This window comes from Vigna umbellata, chromosome 3 (assembly GCF_029865625.1).
Source record: "Vigna umbellata cultivar VRB3 chromosome 3, Vumbellata_1.0, whole genome shotgun sequence".
NCBI classification, from domain to species: domain Eukaryota; kingdom Viridiplantae; phylum Streptophyta; class Magnoliopsida; order Fabales; family Fabaceae; genus Vigna; species Vigna umbellata.
Genome location: NC_142167.1, coordinates 9,385,607 through 9,406,285, shown reverse-complemented (window position 1 = coordinate 9,406,285; position 20,679 = coordinate 9,385,607). Strand labels below are relative to the sequence as shown.

At 31.8% G+C, this 20,679-nt stretch overlaps 2 protein-coding genes and 1 pseudogene across 3 annotated transcripts; 2 read left to right on the top strand and 1 right to left on the bottom strand.

Moving 5' to 3' along the window:
• Positions 1-5,637: 5,637 nt before the first annotated feature.
• Positions 5,638-9,909, bottom strand: LOC148201594 (cyanogenic beta-glucosidase-like). 2 transcript variants are annotated; one of them, XM_088110035.1, is made up of 13 exons: positions 9,735-9,909; positions 8,898-8,967; positions 8,606-8,664; positions 8,433-8,508; positions 8,257-8,334; positions 8,060-8,147; positions 7,628-7,883; positions 7,412-7,527; positions 6,602-6,810; positions 6,483-6,514; positions 6,296-6,398; positions 6,027-6,135; positions 5,638-5,949 (listed from the first exon to the last, which is right to left on the bottom strand). In XM_088110035.1, exons 1-13 carry the CDS (start codon positions 9,900-9,902, stop codon positions 5,778-5,780), a joined length of 1,536 nt encoding a protein of 511 aa, XP_087966161.1. In that variant the 5' UTR covers positions 9,903-9,909; the 3' UTR covers positions 5,638-5,777. The 2 variants fall into 2 exon arrangements, with proteins under 2 accessions (XP_087966161.1, XP_087966160.1); XM_088110034.1 differs by having other exon boundaries at positions 6,296-6,514.
• Positions 9,910-15,304: 5,395 nt separating this feature from the next.
• Positions 15,305-17,757, top strand: LOC124838617 (nuclear intron maturase 3, mitochondrial-like). The gene has a single exon (XM_088108207.1). The coding sequence runs from the start codon at positions 15,439-15,441 to the stop codon at positions 17,755-17,757; it is 2,319 nt and encodes a 772-aa protein (XP_087964333.1). The 5' UTR covers positions 15,305-15,438.
• Positions 17,758-18,032: 275 nt separating this feature from the next.
• LOC124838608 (histone-lysine N-methyltransferase, H3 lysine-9 specific SUVH1-like) lies at positions 18,033-19,124 on the top strand (annotated as a pseudogene).
• The last annotated feature ends 1,555 nt before the right edge of the window (positions 19,125-20,679 follow it).

Sequence of the window (20,679 nt, the reverse complement as noted above, 5' to 3'; positions counted from 1 at the left end):
GCGTTCGGCCGAGGCTCTGAGCATTCGACCAGGGCTCAAGGTGTTCGCCAAGGCTCTAGGTGTTCGGCCAAGGCTCTAAGCGTTCGGCCGAGGCTCTAAGCGTTCGGTCAGGGCTCTAGGTGTTCGGCCAAGGCTCTAGGTGTTCGGCCAAGGCTCTAAGCGTTCGGCCAAGGCTTTAAGCCTTCAAGTAGGGCTCTAAGCGTTCGGCCAAGGCTCTAAGCGTTCGGCCAAGGCTCTAAGAGTTCAGCCAAGACTCTAAGCGTTCGGTTTTGAGTGTTCGACCAAAGCTCTAGGTGTTCGGCCAAAGTTCTCAATGCTCGGCCAAAGTTCTCAATGCTCGGCCAAAGCTCATAGCATTATGTTCAAGCTCATTTGCTCTTGTTTTGGTTTGAATTAAGTGTGCGGAATGATTGAAATGCATAGTATGATCGTGGTAATGTCATTATACTGAAAGTATGTGAATGTATGAGACATGTTTGGTGGTTGAATGTAACAAGTATGTGTAATGGACGTAATTCCATGGATCTCAAGGGAGGTCCATGGTGGTGCCCTATGTGTAATGGACGTAAGTCCATGGTCTCAAGGTGAGGATTCATGGTGGTGCCCTCAGTGTTTGGAATGAATACATGGTAACCCAGTCTTGGGGGTTTTCCTGACACTCCAATGGTCTTTCATTCTCAAGTAGAGAGGATTGATTCATGTGGTGAGGAGTAGCAGGAGGTCCTAGTCTTGGGTGCTTCCAATATGGCCCAAGGTGAGTGATAACGGACTAACCTCGTGAGTGTGGTAGGGTGAAACCCATTGGCAATGGATTTGCAAAGCAATAGAGGCCACCACGAGTGATAACCCGCCATAGCTTGGCAATCATTCTAGTCCGGACGAGTCGGTTTATAAAGTAACAAGTCTTGTGATGTCATTTTACCATGTTTGAGTGACTTTTGCATGTCGTGTAAGGTGGAATAACATGCTTTTTATATGTAGCTCACCCTTGCTTGTTTGTTGTTGCTTGTGTATGTTTCTTTTGCGATGATCATCCACTTGGGTGAGAGCAGATGACGAGGAGGTTCTTTTAGAGACGGCCTTGGAAGTTGAGGACAATGTTGCTGCCTAGTCTCCTTAGGATGTTATCGAATTATTGTCTGTAGTTTGAAATATTGTTTCCCTTTAAGTTTACAGTTCAGATCTGTTTGGAGTTGAAGTTTAATTTCTGAAGTTACTTTGAGAATGACTGTAATCCTTAATTACTCTTGACTGTTTTCCTATATTATACATGATGACGTCTTTATTATATATGTTTTTCTATATATTTTGGAACGTGACATAAACACTTAATTAAATCTTTACTTAACACACCCCTTATTTAATTAATCTCATTCCTAGTTAACCACAAAATGGGTCCCATGCTATTTCAAAAGTTTCTTCACATTTTATTTATTTATTTATTTATTTTACTAACGTAACTCATTTATCTCTTTCCCTGTGGTTCTTATTTAATTTAACATTATTCCATCTTCTTTTATCCTAAGTGGCCCCACCAATGTACTATCAAATTGCATCAACTCCACTTTCACGTAGACTAATCTCATTCCTTATAAGTTTAATATAATAAAACCACTGCATTCATTCTTTCGCCAACATAAGAAAACAGAGGACAATTATATTATCTTTAATGCCATTTGCAATCAATTTTCAAAAACCCTTCTTACCTTTTCTGTTTATATATATGCACAAGCATTTAATGGCTGCATGATATATATATATATATATATATATATATATATACTCATAAAAACCGAAACAAACAGTGAGATTGCACCAAGACAACACTCGTATAGAAAACAAAACCCAAACAAAACCCAGGTTAGCATCCATACAATCTGTTCATTATCACCAACATCTCAAGGAACCAAAACAATGGTATACAAACTCATAAATAGTAACACATACTAGAAAGAAACTCAAGCTAACTCCTCCTACCTCAAAAGATCCAAGCTTTGCCTTTTGTCTCACTTGCAGTCCAAAAGTCTCCTCCCTCTTCAAGCTTTCCCTTCCTCTCTAATGGCTTCCCGCGGTACACACAGAACTTCCTCACCGTTATCTCTTCTCTGCTGCTTCCTTTTTCTGTTATATCTATATAACTCCCCTCCTCCTCTACCATCAAATCCTAAAATATTTCAACTCCAAAATAACCAACGTCCCTTCCTTTTCGATCCTCTTCCCCTTTTTCTTTAATTCATTCCAAAACCCTAATATTATTTTTTATTTTCATGGGCTATTCTTTACCAAAATACGTGTGCCCCAAACCTAGAAAAAAAACTGCACCAAAAATTTCCTTTATAAACCTTCTCATATGCCCTCTCAACATTCACAACACTCGTGACAACCATGCCAGAATCTTTTCTGCTAAAGTAATGCACAAAAAGCATATATAACTCATACCCACAATAATTAATATACCCATAAAAATAAAATAAAATAAAATAATAAATAAATAAATAATCAAAATTATAAATCAATTATTTAGTAACCAACAATCTAACATCCGACCAACATAAAAAAAAACTAATTTATTTTATTTTATCAATTTCCACTATTTTTCTTCGGATTTTACAAACTAAATCATGTTTCCTTCCCCTTCTTTATAGCAAGGATATCATGGACTGTTATTTCTTTACGGCAAGGATATCCTACATAGAGCTGTCAATTTGACCCATGACCCCGGGCTAGCCCTAACTCACTCTTGAAAAAGCCCCCTTTTAAGAAGCCCCTCAAATGGGGGACACAAAAAAGCTCCAACCCCAAAAGCCACCTGTTAAGGAGGTTAGGGTCAGTGTTAAGGTGGGTTTAGCCCACTAAAAGATTTTTGGAAACTAAACTTCACCATTCTCATAATAAAAGTACTAAATTTTATATTCATGAAATTGATTTCTTATTTCAAATTATTAAATAAAAATAATTAATTATAGTATAATAGAATATTTAATATTAAAAATAACTACTTTTTTAAATAATTAAAAACAATTGCAAACCACACACTTAATTTTATACAACTATATAGTATTACAAATTTATTTTTGCTAAAATATTATAAAGATGTTTTGTTTTGTTGTCAATACAATTATGTCTTATATTGCAAACACCCATTATTAGAAAATTATATATAATTAGTAATATCAAAATAACCCCAAAAAGAGAGATAATAACATATTAAATTAATTTAATATTTGCAGTGCTTTTATAGCTCTTAAAAAGAATCACTCTTTTTTTTCCTCGACTTCTAAAATATCACTCAATTGGTTTTTAATTATTTAAAATTTAATTCAAAAATTTATTATCTAAAATTTTTGGATCAAAAATAATATTAATATTTTATGTGTAAATTAAACTTATGTTTTATTTTGTTTTTTTCTCTCTGATAATCTTTTCTCAAAATCACGATAAGATATATTATAAAAAGAAGGTTTAATGTCTCAATAGGTCCCTATTTTTGTTCAGAATTTGAAATAGGTCCCTTTATTTTTTGGCGTCTCAATTGGGTCCTTATTTTTGTTAATTTGATGCAAATAAATCCTTTCCGTCAATTTCATCAAACGGCGTTAATGAATGTGTGACGTGGCCTGAGGACAGTATTGACACGTGTAAGGCCACGTCACACATTCATTAATGCCGTTTGATGAAATTGACGGAAAGGATTTATTTGCATCAAATTAACAAAAATAAGGACCCAATTGAGACGCCAAAAAATAAAGGGACCTATTTCAAATTCTGAACAAAAATAGGGACCTATTGAGACATTAAACCTAAAAAGAAAATTAATTTCTGAAAAAATTATAAAACAAAGAAAATTTTAAATAGACGTAAAGTACTAAAGAATGACAATGTTATAGTGTTTCAATTCTTTAACTAACACATTAAATAATTTATTTTTAACTTTCAATTAGAACACATAACATAAATGTATGTTTATGTTTATGACATTTAAAATGTAAACATTTTGAGTGAGTAGTACGACGAGATTGAATCCTGCGTGCAAATACAACTGTAGGTTGCACAATGTTTATGAGTTTTTTCTTTTTACTTATTATTTATGTTATGAACATGATTTGTCGAGTATAAAATGAAAAATAAAATCATTTATATTTAATTTCTTTTTCAATAGCTTTCTAAGAAAATAAAGAAGCCTTATTTTTTTTAAAATTAAGAGCTTCAATTATAGAAAATCTTCTCTTAAATTTCAATTAGGACAATTTTAGATAGAAAGTTAATTTTTGACTTATAACCTAAAAAAAAGCGAAATTAAATATTTAAATTTCAAATTTATAAAATGATCCTTTAACTATATACTTAGAGAATCTAACTCAATAAATATTGTCAATTTGCTTTTGTTTCTTCATTCTAGAACCCTCGTCCTATAAAAATTTCAATTTATTTTCTATAGTAACTATTTTTGTAACAAATTAGGAGTTAATTATGTTTTTTCTTGTATTCAAAATGAATATTTTTTCTAAAAAAAAGGCCCATGGGTTGGCCTTGGCCCACAGGGCTTTTGAAGAAATTTTGGCCCTGTGGGCTTTTTCTACAAGGGGATTTTTGCCCCTGTGGATTTTTCTTGCCCCAACCCACGTGGGTTAGGCCAAACCATGTAAGGGGGGCCAAATTGACGGGTCTATCAATAAGAGTAGCTAGATTTCTCTTCCGTTGAAATTGGATGTAATGACTTCACTATGATGTAAAATTCTTGTGTAATATATCGTTGTTCGTTCATATGCTCTTTCTTGAATTTATTTTCATTATATGGAAATATAATGTTATTTGAATGTCTCTGCTTACTAGAAAGTAACTTTGAACATGGACATAGATAGAGCATTTAAGTGATTTGGGATCTAGGGATAGACTCAATAACTTAGTCATTCTTAGCATCTGATTTAATGCAAATTGTATATTAAATTGACTAAGAGATTAACACTTTGATATACGAATTTAGAACTAGTTGCTAAGGAATTAGGACTCGTATGTCTTGATGTGAATGTTTGAATGAAATAATGATATGTTGTGCAAGGTTTTATTTTCATGTGATTCATGAAACCAGTAAATGAGTCCAATTAGATAACGTAACTCAATTCCCTTGGGAGAACAATACTTTGTATTTACTTTTACCAATTGAAACGATTTGGTATACTTGACAAAATGTTATCAAGTTTTTGGCGTCGTTGTCGCGGATCAAGCCCGGGTCGTCCACGTGCATTCGAAAATACTTAGCATTATACTATTGCATAACATTTATATAAAAATTAAATTTCGTTACTATTTGAAGAGTGACAATATTGTTTAATTTTAAAAATATTATGACTGAATTGAGATAAAATAAAAATATAAAGACCAAATTAAAACTAAACAATGACACCAAGCATGAGAGTAATATGTGACACTAACACAGTAACTTCACATTATCTCTATCATATGACATGATGTTACTTTAACATGTGACAAATTTTTATTTTTTAAAAAATTGAAAAAAAAATAAGTAACATGTGACACCTCTTTAATAATGTTAGTACATTATTAACGAAAAAACTAATTGAATCAATTTTTTCATATTAAGGACCAAATCGGAACCAATAAAAATCCAGGACCGATTACAATTTTTTCTACAAAAATGGAAACCAATGGAATCATTTAACCCTATATCTATTACATGAGCTTTGCAAGAATCCTTACTCTATCAATATTTATTCTAATAGTAGAGTGCCTTAAATATTAAGAACTAACTATATAATCTAAGACCTTTTAAGAAAGTTCTTAAACCATTTTGCAGAGAGTTTTTCATATCGTTTTAAGCCATTCTTATAATCCACAAAGTGAATTCCAAAGCGTACTGCATAACCATCATTCCATTCGAAGTTGTCCAACAATGACCATGCAAAATATCCTTTTATGTTTACGCCATCCCTAGTAAAGTCAATAAAATAAATAAATTAAATTTGCAAATAAAATAATTTTTGAGCAATAAAGAAATCATTAATTACCTAATTGCCGAATTTATATAATAGAGATGGTGATAATAGTAGTGAACTCTATGTTTATCGTAAAGGGATTTCCTTAACGATACTGTCGGTTCGTCCAATTCACTTACACCTTCAAATTAAAAGCAATATACGTTAAAAGTGATAGAAGAAAGATTCCTTATAAACATGCAAAAAGTTATATTAAGGCTACATATTTTAAATAATTTTGTCTAAATAATTACTTAATGAGATATTTCAAAGATAATAAAATGATGATTTGATTTAATTACCATTTTCAGTTATGTAAATCAAAGGAATGTTGTACTTTTCTTTTGTATAGAGCAACAATTCTCTAATTCCTTTAGGATAAACGTATAACCAACTAGAACCGCTCTGCAAATATAAATATGAAGTTATACAAAACCAAATAAACCAATAATAATATGAACATAAAATTTCAAATGATTGCATACATACCGATGGACCTATTGGAACGCCATTACGAATAGCTAGCCCACAAAACAAAAAACAAAATGTGATATTATGAAATTATAAGATATGTTATTTAAATAAGTGATAGTTAAAGTTCTACTTACATGAAAGATTGGCCTTGCAATCTGTTTCATAATTAGGTTTGGTTTTGGGTGCATCGGCAGCATAGTAAGTTGTGTAATAGTTTAATCCAAGAAAATCAAATGAACCAACAAGAAGTTTTGCTTCTTCTTTAGTGAATTCTGGTAATCTTTTACCAACTAAGGAACGCATGCTCTCTGGATACTTTCCTGATGTCAATGGTTCCATGTACCTATAATTATTATTACAAAATATCAAAATTTCAGACTTTTCTCTGTTGAATAACTCCAAATTATTCACATACCTACTACCAAAATAATATAATATAGTACAAATCCAAAACTTACAATATTTTACTCTTGAAAATAGAAGAACAATATAACACGTAATAACAACTTTAATTAGTGACTCTACATAACTCAAGATATTCCACATCAGTTATAGTTATAAGATAAATTTATAATATATAAGTGAGTACAATCTTATATGATTGTATAAGTTTAAAATTCACTTCTTAATATAATATCATAACTATAATTTAAAGTCTATCATAACGAGATTTTTTGTTTGTCCAGCCTATTGTACAACATTATCATACCAATAATTAATGTTTTGTCCCTAAACTCAATATATATATATATATTTCTCAGTATGAAGGACATGTGTTGAAAGTTTCGAATAGACGGACAATAAGACCGTTCACAGTATATAAATAAGTATAAACATCATGTTATAAGTCGGTTTTACAAGGTTGAGTTAATCTTAAATTTTATATTCTAACATAATTTTATTTTTAAGAGTGGTAATATTTAAATGGAGAGTGAAGTACTTACCATCCATACATAAAGTCAAGAGCTCGTTGAGCAGCTTCTTTATCTGATGTGGTATTTGAAAATGGCTCAAACCAATGAGACACATGTGTTATGCCTATCACTCCCCTTTGAGATTCCTAAGCAAAGTGTTCCAAATGTTAAGTACAAGAGTTGTACAAAAATAGTTTAACCCTTATAGCAATGCTGAAGTATAGCTTTTGGTGAAGACTAAAAAACCTGATACTTTTTCTTGTACACTTGAACAGCTGCTGCATGAGAAAGTAGTTGATAATGTGAAATTACATAAGGTTCTGTTCCTGAATCACCACCAGTGCATTCTGGATTTAACCATTGGGAACATCGACCTGGTGCAAAGCTCCCAAGTGCATAACCACCCCTACTAAAAGACCATGGCTCGTTTAAAGTAATCCAATGTTTCACCTTATCTCCAAATTCTTCGAAACAAAGTTCCGCATAGTCTTGAAAGTCATTTCTGAAAATCAGTGGTGGATGAATTATATTCATGGTAGTTATAATGATAATAAATTAGTGTAAAGTTAACATCAAGGAAGTAACTATTTATGGAAATTAGATTACTAAGTTATCTTACATATCATTCGTATTTTTATTTTTAGTTATGACATAAAAGATAAATTTTGTAAAACTTACACAATGAGAGGACTTAAGAAACCACCGTAGTCTTCTTGTAAAGCTTGAGGAATATCCCAGTGAAAAAGTGTCACATATGGTTGTATACCTGAAATATTAATATTTCGCATATAAATATTGTCACTTACTTAAAAATCTATTATAAAATGTAAACTTTTTAATTAAGAAAAAAAAAAGAGTAAAGAATTAATGTTGACCGTTGAGTAGCAAATGATCGATGAGGTTGTGGTAATAATTGATTCCCTCGTGATTTATACCTCCACTCAGCTTTCCTTCTATTTATGATTTACAAAGATTGAAATCATTAACATGAAAGGTACAAATACAATAATTACGAAAATAATTAATAATTGTTGATGAACTTTGATCTCACTTGGTAGGATTCTGGACCAAGAGATGGAGAATCTGTAAGCATCCAGATTCATATTCTTCATTATATGAATATCTCCCTGTTATATAAACAGAAAACAACACTAGAAAAATTATTAATTACTTTGAGGGAGAGTGATACTTGGTTTTATCATTGACTGAGAATTTGGACTTTACCTTGTAGCGATGATACTGATCAACTGCTACGTCTCCATTACTTTTATCCTTTATTTTCTCTGAAAGTATTATACATGTATAATCAGGCTATTTTAAAACGTTACACTGAGCTCATAAAATTACTTTATAGATTGTTAGATTGTTAAAGATGAAAACATAAAAAATATTAAAATGTAAGTTTTAAATTTAACTGAATCTTATAAAATTAACTTTTTAAGATAAAATTTCAACTTACTTATATATTAAGAAATCTTCTTATGTTTAATGAATATGAAACTCCAACAAAATATACCTGGATATTTGTGGGTGAATACATCCCACATACTTAGTCCTCTTCCATCTTCTTTTGCAGCACCTTCGTACTACAGCATGAACATATAAAATTATGTGAGTTTAGATTCAAATTTTAAAGGTTAACTTCTTGTTAGGAATGAATTATGAGCATTACTAACAAGTAAATTTTAATCCTAATTCAACTTTTTTGCATTAACATTGAGAGATATAAAGTTGGTTTGAAGAGTTTGAAAAAAGAGAGTGAAAAAAGTTACGAGTTTAACTCTTTTTATGAACAATATACTAACAACTTACATTTATTTATAAAAAAATAACCTAATTCAACTTATAAAATTAGTTTAAATTTAATTCAATTTTATAAAATCAATTTACTTTTTTTATCAGCAGAATATCTATATGTGTATATATACATAAGACACTTGTGTCAACTCAGGTACAATAATTCATGATTTTACATATGTAATGTTTTTGTATCAAAAGTCCATTAAAGATAGTGAAATTTGCATATACTTTATATGGTAAGGTGATATTTGTAAATATTGTAAAATTACTTTATTTATAGTTGATATAAGATTTGTCACAAGGTTTCTGCCAATAGGATAAATAATGTCATCTTTATTTACTTTGTACAATGAATAGAATGATAAATACATCTATAACTATATGCTCTCTTTCTTCATTCAAATTTGAATAGTTATTTTTTAAAATAAGTGATAACAACACTGTGTGACGTTGGTTGCTAATTAAACTGCAAGAGATGTAGTTCCAAATCTGACTAGTTAATATTAGAAAAAAATTTCAATGTAATACAAAAATGAAACCGAAATATGTATACCTGGTATGTTGCTGATGCTGTTCCAAAAACGAAGCCTGTCGGAAAACTACTTCGATTGAGTGAAGAAACATCGACAATAGATGCAGGACCAGTGAAAGTAATTGATTGTGATGTGAGAGGAAGGGCGAAGAAGAGAAGGAGAATAAAGTGATTGCATGCCATGTTCATTGCTGAATCTTAGATTCTGCTTACTGAAGTTATGATGTGTAATATTCCATTTTATAGAGAGAAGAAGAACATAAAGTTATAGCTAAATATAGCTTTATAAGTAATTTAAAATGAAGCTCAGCCGTATACTCAAACTGTACTGGTCAATACTACTAATTTAATCTACAAGATTTAGTGCAGTTTGGAATTATTCTGGATGAAAAATAAATCTATAAATCAAATCTAAAAAAATTGTAACTCACCACTCAGTCAAAGTTAGGATTTTATTACTTTTTTTTTATGTAATAAAATCTAAGAAGCTCATACAAAACATCTATATTAGGAAAAGATCAAGAGAAAGAGATGTATAGAAATAGTTTTATTAAATATTTTTGACAAAATTATTTAAGTTTATTCATATTTATATTTTACATTGAACTTTATTTAAAATTATTTTTAAATTTTAAGTTTATTTCTTTTAAATGTTATAAACTTATTTAAAATTATTTTAACAATTTACATTTAAATTTATAAAAAAAATTATTTTTAAATCAATTAAGACATTTGTATAGAAATGATTGAATTTTATACATTTTAAAAATATACAATGATTTAAAAGAATTGAATTTATTTTATTTTATGAAATGCAATTGATAAATAAGTTTAACATATTTTTTAGTTAAAATAAATTTTGATAACATTACTTTCTATTAACAACTTTAAAACAATTTTAAATATAATTCAATGTAAAATATAAATATAAATGAATTTAATTTTGTTAAAAATATATAATAAAAATTGATAAGTGTGAAAAATACTTGTTTTCATATTTATTAATTATCTCATTAGCTCAAAGTTGTGATTATTCATGAATTATGTGTTTTCCTCATAGAAAAGATGTAATAGTTAGTAGGAAAGTGGTGTAGTTCTTTGTACAAGAATTGTATACATCATTGGAGTGTTATCAACAGTTCTCGCTAAGCCAATCATCATGTGCTCAGCTACAAGGAAGATTATTCGCTTAGCGCACCAGCAGCATTCGCTCAGCGAATGGGGTCAGTTAAGACATCAGAAGCTGACTTTTCGCTCAACGCATGATAGATGTTCGTTGAATGAAAAACTTTAGAGGAACTCTAGAAGGCTACTTAAAGATATTAACACATCATTTCTGCAAGAGATTGCTTCAAATGTGTATCTTTTAGATGAATAAGTAGAGCTGTCAATTTGACCCATGACCCCGGGGCTAGCCCTAACCCACTCTTGAAAAAGCCCCCTCTTAAGAAGCCGCTCAAATGGGGGCCACAAAAAAGCCCCAATCCCCAAAAGCCACCTGTTAAGGAGGTTAGGGTCAGTGTTAAGGTGGGTTTAGCCCACTAAAAGATTTTTGGAAACTAAACTTCAACATTCTCATAATAAAAGTACTAAATTTTATATTCATGAAATTGATTTCTTATTTCAAATTATTAAATAAAACTAATTAATTATAGTATAAAAGAATATTTAATATTCAAAATAACTACTTTTTTAAATAATTAAAAACAATTACAAACCACACACTTAATTTTATACAACTAAATAGTATTACAAATTTTTTTTTCTAAAATATTATAAAGATGTTTTATTTTGTTGTCAATTTTAATACAATTATGTCTTATATTGCAAACACCAATTATTATAAAATTATATATAATTAGTAATATCAAAATAACCCCAAAGAGAGATAATAACATATTAAATTAATTTAATATTTGCACTCCTTTTACATTTCTTAAAAATCGACTTCTAAAATATCACTCAATCGGTTTTTAATTATTTAAAATTTAATTCAAAAATTTATTATCTAAAATTTTTGGATCAAAAATAATATTAATATTTTATGTGTAAATTAAACTTATGTTTTATTTTGTTTTTTTCTCTCTGATAATCTTTTCTCAAAATCACCATAAGATATATTATAAAAAGAAAATTAATTTCTGAAAAATTTATAAAACATAGAAAATTTTAAATAGACGTAAAGTACTAAAGAATGACAATGTTATAGTGTTTCAATTCTTTAACTAACACATTAAATAATTTATTTTTAACTTTAAATTAGAACACATAAGATAAATGTATGTTTATGTTTATGACATTTAAAATGTACACATTTTGAGTGAGTAGTACGACGAGATTGAATCCTATGGGCAAATACATCTGTAGGTTGCACAATGTTTATGAGTTTTTTCTTTTTACTTATTATTTATGTTATGAACATGATTTGTCGAGTATAAAATGAAAAATAAAATCATTTATATTTAATTTCTTTTTCAATAGCTTTCTAAGAAAATAAAGAAGCCTTATTTTTTTTAAAATTAAGAGCTTCAATTATAGAAAATCTTCTCTTAAATTTCAATTAGGATAATTTTAGATAGAAAGTTAAATTTCTGACTTATAACCTAACAAAAAGCGAAATTAAATATTTAAATTTCAAATTTATAAAATGATCCTTTAATTATATACTTAGAGAATCTAACTCAATAAATATTGTCAATTTGCTTTTGTTTCTTGATTATAGAACCCTCGTCCTATTAAAATTTCAATTTATTTTCTATAGTAACTATTTTTGTAACAAATTAGAAGTTAATTATGTTTTTTCTTGTATTCAAAATGAATATTTTTTCTAAAAAAAAGGCCCATGGGTTGGTCCTGGCCTACAGGGCTTTTGAAGAAATTTTGGTCCTGTGGGCTTTTTCTACAAGAGGATTTTCTGCCCTGTGGATTTTTCTGGCCCCAACCCATGTGGGTTAGGGACAAACCATGTATGGGGGGCCAAATTGACGGGTCTAATCCTACATCATATTCCATTCAACTCAAAAATACCAATTCTTATTTTGACATTCAATTGTATTTTCATCATGAAATTGCGTGTCCAACAACCAAACTTTTTCCCAACAAGCAATTCCTTACATGACACCCATTTTTATTTTTTAACATTAGAACATTCTATTCATTGTCTTTTGTTAGTCAGATAACAAAACTTAAAATCAACACTTTCTCACACTCAAAACTTATAATCACAACATTAACAGGATAAACCATAATTTGGAGTCAAACTCAATTACACAAATTTTATTCAATTAAACACTTAACAGTACTGCAGCAACAAAAAATTACAATATTAATTAAATTTATCTTCAATAAAAACATAATAGAAAAAATTAAAGTTAATATCCATGACAAAACAAATAACAACAATATAATTTTCCCAACTTTTTTCTGTTGCTCTAATTTTCTCTTCAACTTCTCATTTTTCTTCTTTAGATTCGGTACAACCTTTTCCTTTTCCAAACAAACTTCAACTTCTTCAAGTTTTCTTTGTAAGGTTCCTTGAATTTCAGATTCTCCTTCATCAATCCATTCAAAGTAGTTACAATTTGAATTACTCTGCAATATAAATTACAAACAATTAATAAGTAAAACATTTTCTTACTTACTGTCCAATTTCTACATCTAAAAAATAGTATTCCTTTTGTTCTTCAAAGTAGTACCTTCAACCATAACAATTTTTCCCAACAACCACAAAATTTTGATACTAATTGAGAAGAGGATTCATATGTTAGCGACATTCTCGAACCAATGTTCCTTCATGTGCAACCAAATCCTCCACTTCCAAAGTAAATAATCTAAATCAACTTAGTTCCCTCTATTCCTACCAAAATCCTATATCCTCAATCCATCCCTCTGTTCCCATGAAAATAAACTTACCTCTCGAAGAAGACCAACTCCAACCTTTTGCTCTTCAACTTTCTTTCAAGCTTAAAAGATGATTTTGTCTCTGGGCAACTGCATACAAAGCACACTTGTAATCTAAGATTTCACATTCGGTTCAAGTTAATAAACCCCTATACTGAGTTTCCATTAAAAAATAGGAACGTGGCACAATGCTACCATGAAACGCAACATTAAACATGACATAACGTTAGTCACCTCAGACAAAATTTAACGTCATTGTTTTCGGAAGACTAAATTATATAGTTTCATTAAGGAAAATGATCAAGATGAAACAAAAAGTTTGAAAAAAAAGATTAAACCTAACAACGTTTGATAGTTAAAAGACTAAAAACATATTTAACTCTAATCATTTTAACTTATATGTAAGATAATATTTACCTGGATTTTTATCATTTTAATTCTTGGTAACAAATAATAAATAATAAGTAATAAATAATACTTTGATTAAAGTCATACTAAACTCTAATCATATTAGTTAACATTCAAAAGGTAGAACGTCACACATATAGTATAAAATTTAATATAAATAAAATAAAATTCAAGTAACACATTATTTAACTAATAAAATGTTTTCATTTACTATTTTTAATATTGAAATAGAAAATAATACTGTAAAAAGATAATATTTTACACTCCTAAATTTACCTTAATGTTGACATTAAAAAAATTGTAGATTTAGGTAGAAATAACATATTGTTACTACCACTTTTTAATTCTGTAAGAGAATTGTGTCTTACTTTTTAATTCTGTAAAAGAATTGTGTCTTACTTTTTAATTAATAAAATAGTTTTAATATATGTTTCGGTGTACATTTGTCCGGTGTGTCTTTATTGCTCCTGGCTGTCTGGGACGCTTGCTCTTCTCCAATTATTGCTCTTCATACTTGCCAAAGGAGACTGCTCTGAAATATTATTCTAGAGTCTCTAGAGCATAAAGAGAACGTACCTGGACTTTGACCCTGTCATTGTATTTATAAGCCAAAATAAAAATAACCACCTTACCTAAAAATGTGGTTAGTGGCTTTAACTGTCTAAAATATCTAAGATATTTATGTTATTACATAAATATCCTTACTACATAACAATATATAATTAAAAAGCTACCGCAGAATATCCAACTTTATTACCATTAAACATGAAAAATAAAGCCTTCAAAATTTAAAATAAAAAATACAAACAGTTAAACACTACTATACTTTTTTCCTTTTTTTTTTCAGAGAGTATCATATCAATGTATTAGATGATTTTGGCATTTAACTAATCAATTAAAAAACAATGCCTTTTTGTTCTTATTGCTATTTGTCTGTGTATTTTAACTTTTAAATCAACAAAATTATTTCACAAACATTTTCAAATACTCCATCTTTTAATAAATAAGATAACTTTTTGATTTCTTTTTATTCCTCATTTCTAATTATATTTCGATCAGTTATTTTTTTTAATTAAAGATATTTAAGAATGGAGGAGATATAATATGCAACTTTTTGTTTCTTTCTAATAACTTCGCCATATTAAGAGAGAGAAAGAGAGAAATCACATAAAAAAATTGACAACTTTCATAATTTTTTCATTGAATTTAAACTTTTTTAATGAAAATTATTGAAAAATTTAAATTCTTTTAAAAAAAAAATATTGAAAACAAAGGGGGTAAATAATCAATTTTGAGAGTTGCAAAGACCAGTTTTTTATAGCGGGAAAATTCCCAGAATTCAGAATTCAGGTAGAACTGGTTCATCTCAGAGAGAATCATTATTCTCAAGCTTCTTGCTTGATTCCAGAAATCTATCATGTGTTTCTGTCTCTCGGTGTCTTCCATGGTGGCACTGTTGCCCATAAGAAGAATCATCATCACCTGCATCAACGCGCATGGCTTTCCATTCTCTCCAAAATCCAAACTTTTCTCAACATTGCCGCTCCAACTCCAATCCTTAGAGTGGGAACCTCTCACCAAATCCCAACTCAAGACCCTCGTTCTCAACCAGTACGCCCATGGAAGCTTCACCAACCTCATCAAAAACGTCGTCGCTTCACCCGTCGTCCTCTTCACCGCATGCCAAAATCTCGCAGCCGCTCCCTTACGCCCGGCCTCGCTTCAGGGCCGCTTCAGCATCGAGACCACGTCCCGGGAGCTCCGCGAAAACCGTTTCAACGTCGAAGCATGTTGCGTCACACTAACGCCCTCCAGTAAAACTTCTTCTTCTTCGCCTTTGGTTTTGCCCAATTTGAAGCTCAAAGCTGTGGTTGAGGCCATTCGGATGGTGTTGGAAATCGTGTACGACGAACGCTTCGTCACATTTTGCTACGGTGGCCGCGTCGGAATGGGACGACACACTGCCATAAGGTACTTGAAAAACTCCGTCGAGAACCCTAGTTGGTGGTTCACCGTGAGGTTCAAGCCTCACGGGTTTGAACATTTCCATGTGGAGAAGCTGTGTTCTGTTATTGAACGCAAAGTGAACGACGTCGTTTTCATTGATTTGATAAAGAGGCTGTTTCAATGCAAGGCTTTGGTTATTGAATTGGGTGGGGATTGGCTGGGAAGGGGGCTTCCTCAGGAATGTGGTTTGTGTTCGATTTTGATGAATGTTTACTTTGATGGCTTTGATAAAGAGATTCAAGAGATGCGACTGCGGGAGAATCGAGAGAATCGGGAATTGGATCCGAAGATGATTGGTTCAGGTTTGGATTCTGATGTGTTTTACAAGCCTGTGAAGGTGTATGCGGTGAGGTACTTGGATGAGATACTTGTTTCCACATCAGGGTCGAAGATGTTGGCCATGGAGTTGAGGACGGCAGTTGTCAAGAGTTTGGAACTTGGTTTGGGTTTACGTGTTGATAAGGTGAATACTGCAATTCATAGCGCTGGGTCGGAGAAGATTGTGTTTCTTGGGATGGAGTTGCAAGCTGTTAGGCCTTCAGTTTTACGCCCACCTATGTCAGAGAAAGCAATCAGAGCACGAAAGAAGTACCTCAGGCAGAAAGAAGTTAGGGCTCTTGAATTGAGAAATGCCAGGGCTAGGAATCGAAGGAATTTGGGTTTAAAGATATTTAGTCATGTTTATAAAAAGATCAAGCAGAGTGATGGATTTAAATTTGATTTTAGTATTGAAAGCGAGGTCCGAGATATTTTTAGATCTTGGGCTGATGAAGTAGTGCAGGAGTTCTTGGGGAATATAGACGAGTGTCAAGAATGGCATCGAAGTCTATCTGCTGGTGATTTTCTTAAGTTGAGACACATCAGAAATCAATTGCCACCTGAACTTGTTGATGCTTACGATAAGTTTCAGGAGCAGGTTGATAAACATTTGAATCCTACAAAAGCTAGGAAGGCGATTGAGGAAGAGGAAAGAAGAGTAAAGGAAGAAGAAGAACAAAGTTATTCCAAAGGAACAGTTGAGGATTTGACAAGCCTCTGTATAAAAGTTGAGGCACCAGAGATACTCATAAGAAAGGCTGTGAAGTTGGTTGGGTTTACAAATCATATGGGTCGACCAAGGCCAATTGAATTTCTGGTTGCACTTGAGGATACTGATATTATCAAGTGGTATGCTGGCATAGCAAGAAGGTGGCTCGATTATTTCTGCTGCTGCCACAACTTCAAGATGGTCAAAACTGTTGTATCGTATCATTTGAGGTTCTCTTGTATCTTGACTTTAGCAGAGAAGCATGAATCCACCAAGCGTGAAGTGATAAAACATTTTAGCAAAGATTTGAAGGTCTATGATATGAATGGAAATTATGAAGTGCATTTTCCAACAGAAAGAGAGGTTAAGATGATGGGAGATAGAAATCTTTCTGATCCAAAACCAGTCGATGGGGCTTTATCTTTGGCTGTAGTAAGGTTGGCATCCGATGAGCCTCCATCACAATGCATAGCCCATTTTTGTGACAAGACAACCACAATCTTATATCGGGTCTATTTGCTGCACAACAGATTGAATGTGAACTCATCAGAGAAAGAAAAATGGGTGCAAGGGATGGGTGTAATTCATGAAAGCCTAAACCGTAAGTGCCTCCCTCTCTGCACCGATCATGTAAATGATTTGTACATGGGGAGAATCACACTTCAAGATATTGACTTTCCTTATTGTGTGGATGTGGACTGACTTTTGCTGCTAATATATATTTACTTCAGCTAGAATAAATGATGAGTCCTTTATACCTTCATGAATTTAAAATTTTTTGGCATGTTTGCAGTTTGTCCTTCGGTTATTTTAATTCAATATGTTTACCTCCTTATGTGATTCAATTTGCAAGTAGTTCTTGTGGTGGTGAATCGGTTTCAGCATGTGTTTGGAGGAGATAAAGTCTCATAGGTTTTGCAGCGGGATTGGTGGGGGAAATTTTCATCTAGTGATGGTTGATTGAAAGGGGATCTGTAATGGAAGGAGGGACAAGGCAGAACTCAGTTCCTCTTCATGGTTCCATTGATAAGTCTAGGATTCTGGATGTTAAACCTCTGAAAAGTTTGATTCTTATTTTCTCTATGTCTTCTCAAGCTCCACCTCCTGGCCAGTATCCTTCTGGGTTTTCACCATTTTTCCCCTTTTGTGCACCTCAGCAAACTCCAACTGAGGTGACCCCAAAGGGTGCTTCCATACCTACTCCAATAAGGGTATATAGGAGTCCACCAGGGCCAGGAGACTCCAGTTCAACAATGGATGGGTTCAGTGATCAACATACTTCTGGAAAGAAAAAACGTGGATCACCAAAGTCGAGCAGCGCTAAATCATCCTTAGATAAGCCTAAGAAAACTCAAGAGCCCCCTATTGATTTAGGTGTTTTAGTTGGTATTACCCCTGCTCAAAAAGAAGATGCTAGCCGCGAAGTGGTTAATTTTGTGCTCATGGCGTTTGATGCTCTTAGAAGAAGGCTCTGCCAACTTGAAGAGGCCAAGGAATTGAGCTTGGGTCCAATCAAGCGTGCAGATTTCAAAGCCTGCAATACTTTGATGACGAAAGGAATCCAGACAAACATGAGGTAGATAATAGGATCAGTTCCTGGGGTTGAGATTGGTGACATTTTCTTTTTCAGAAACGAAATGTGTGTTGTGGGTTTGCATGTTCACTCCATGGGTGGTATTGATGCCTTGCATATTAGGGGTGAGTTAGAGGAGGAAACTTTGGCTGTGAGCATTGTTTCATCAGGAGAATATGATGATGATGCTGAGGATATTGATGTTATAACGTATACTGGTCAGGGAGGGAACTTCTTCAAGAAAGATAAGCTCACCATTGACAAGAAGCTTAAAAGGGGAAATCTTCCTTTGGATAGGAGTTTGCGACAACTCAATGAAATAAGAGTCATCCGGGGGATTAGGGATGATGTGAATCCAAATTTGAAAGTCTATGTCTATGATGATTTGTATAAAATTCAGGATTCATTGATTGGAAAAACAAAAGGTGGTGGGAGAGAGAAAGAGAGCACAAGAATTGGTTGGCATATTTGGTCAGCAGTTTCGGTAGAACTATGATTCTTACTTCGTTTGGATGAGGCTGAAAATTGGACACCAGGTTCGTGTCATATCGTTCTTTCTTTGGACTGTTGGGATCGTGGATTGGATAGATTAGTTGGAGAAATCAGTTCTGCACTGTTGTTCTTGTTTTAGGTTTCTTTTTCTTTGTTCTTCGTCTGGGAAAGCATTACTACTGTGATGTATTGGCTAATGGTAAGCAATTGGTTGCCGTGAACCTTGTGTCTAATTTTCAGCCTCATCCAATGGTAAATAAAGCGGGAATCGTAATTTGACCGAAGTTACTTGGTAAATAAGTGAACCAATTTTTGTACTTTTTTTCCCCAAATGGTGCAAAATTAAGACTCTATTAACCCAGAAGACTCATCTCCACTTGGGATAAGTAGCACAACTTGTTAAGTTTAGACTTTTTAGATACACAGATAGGAGCTCAACCCAACAATACCATCTAAAAACCTGCCTTAGGGAGCAGTAAAGGCTAATAGTTTTTTTATTTAGAACTCATAAATATGATGTGTGAAGGACTATGCTTAAACACATCAATTGCTCTTGAACACATCAATTGCTCTCACTCATGTTTTGAGTATTTATTTTTGTCCTACCACTGGTTTTTTCAAGTTCACTATGTTAGAGACTGATCTCACTTGAATCTTTGATTATACTTGATTTAACATAGATAGTCTGCTTAACCTGTAAGTGCAGGGTGTCTAATAACCATGTTATCTCATCATGTCATATTTGAATCTTTGATTACTCCTCTATTGTCACTTGCAGGGTATTGAGTAGGTTGCTTGATGAAACTAATAAGGTTTTGTGTGTTTGAGTTAGATGGGAAAGGTTCTGTTTACAACCAATTTATTTTGTGGTTCTTTCTTCTTTAGCAAAATTCTGCTTTCTGGAGACTAGTTTCTGCAATGTTATACTTTTTAGAAACCAGTAAGTTTCCAGTACATCTGCAACCAGCAAAAGAAAAAGGTGAACTTCACAAGAACTGGAGGATATTGTACTGGTGCAGAAGACTGGTATGCAAACAAGAGAAAAAGATGACAAATTTTGTCATATAGGTATATGGTATTATAATATTCATTTCTTTTTTATTAAAATTTTTCTTTTCTATTTAATTACAATAATGAGAGTCATTATAACAAGTTTTTTTTTTCTGATTAAATTCATCAAATGAACAAAAATATCTTGAAGAAGTTTCAATTTACAAATTTCATGGATAATTTTATATGATTAGGAATGGAATTGATTTGAGCATTGGAATCTTCTTTTCTATGAAAGAGTTCCATAAAAAAATTTATGAAGGGAACTAGCATGTCTTGCAATAATTTCTTTCTCTACTATATGACAGTCAACTTTGAAAACTGTGAAAATTATTATTCATAATACTTTATCATTCAATTCTAATTGCTTTGTTTTGTAGTTAGTTTGTTTGTTTTTTTCATTTTCCTTTTCTAACATTTGATTTCTTTCATGCAAAATGAGAAGGAAAGAAATGAAGAGTCAAAATGAGAGGAATATAAAGCAGGTAATTATTTGTTGGAAGAGGAAG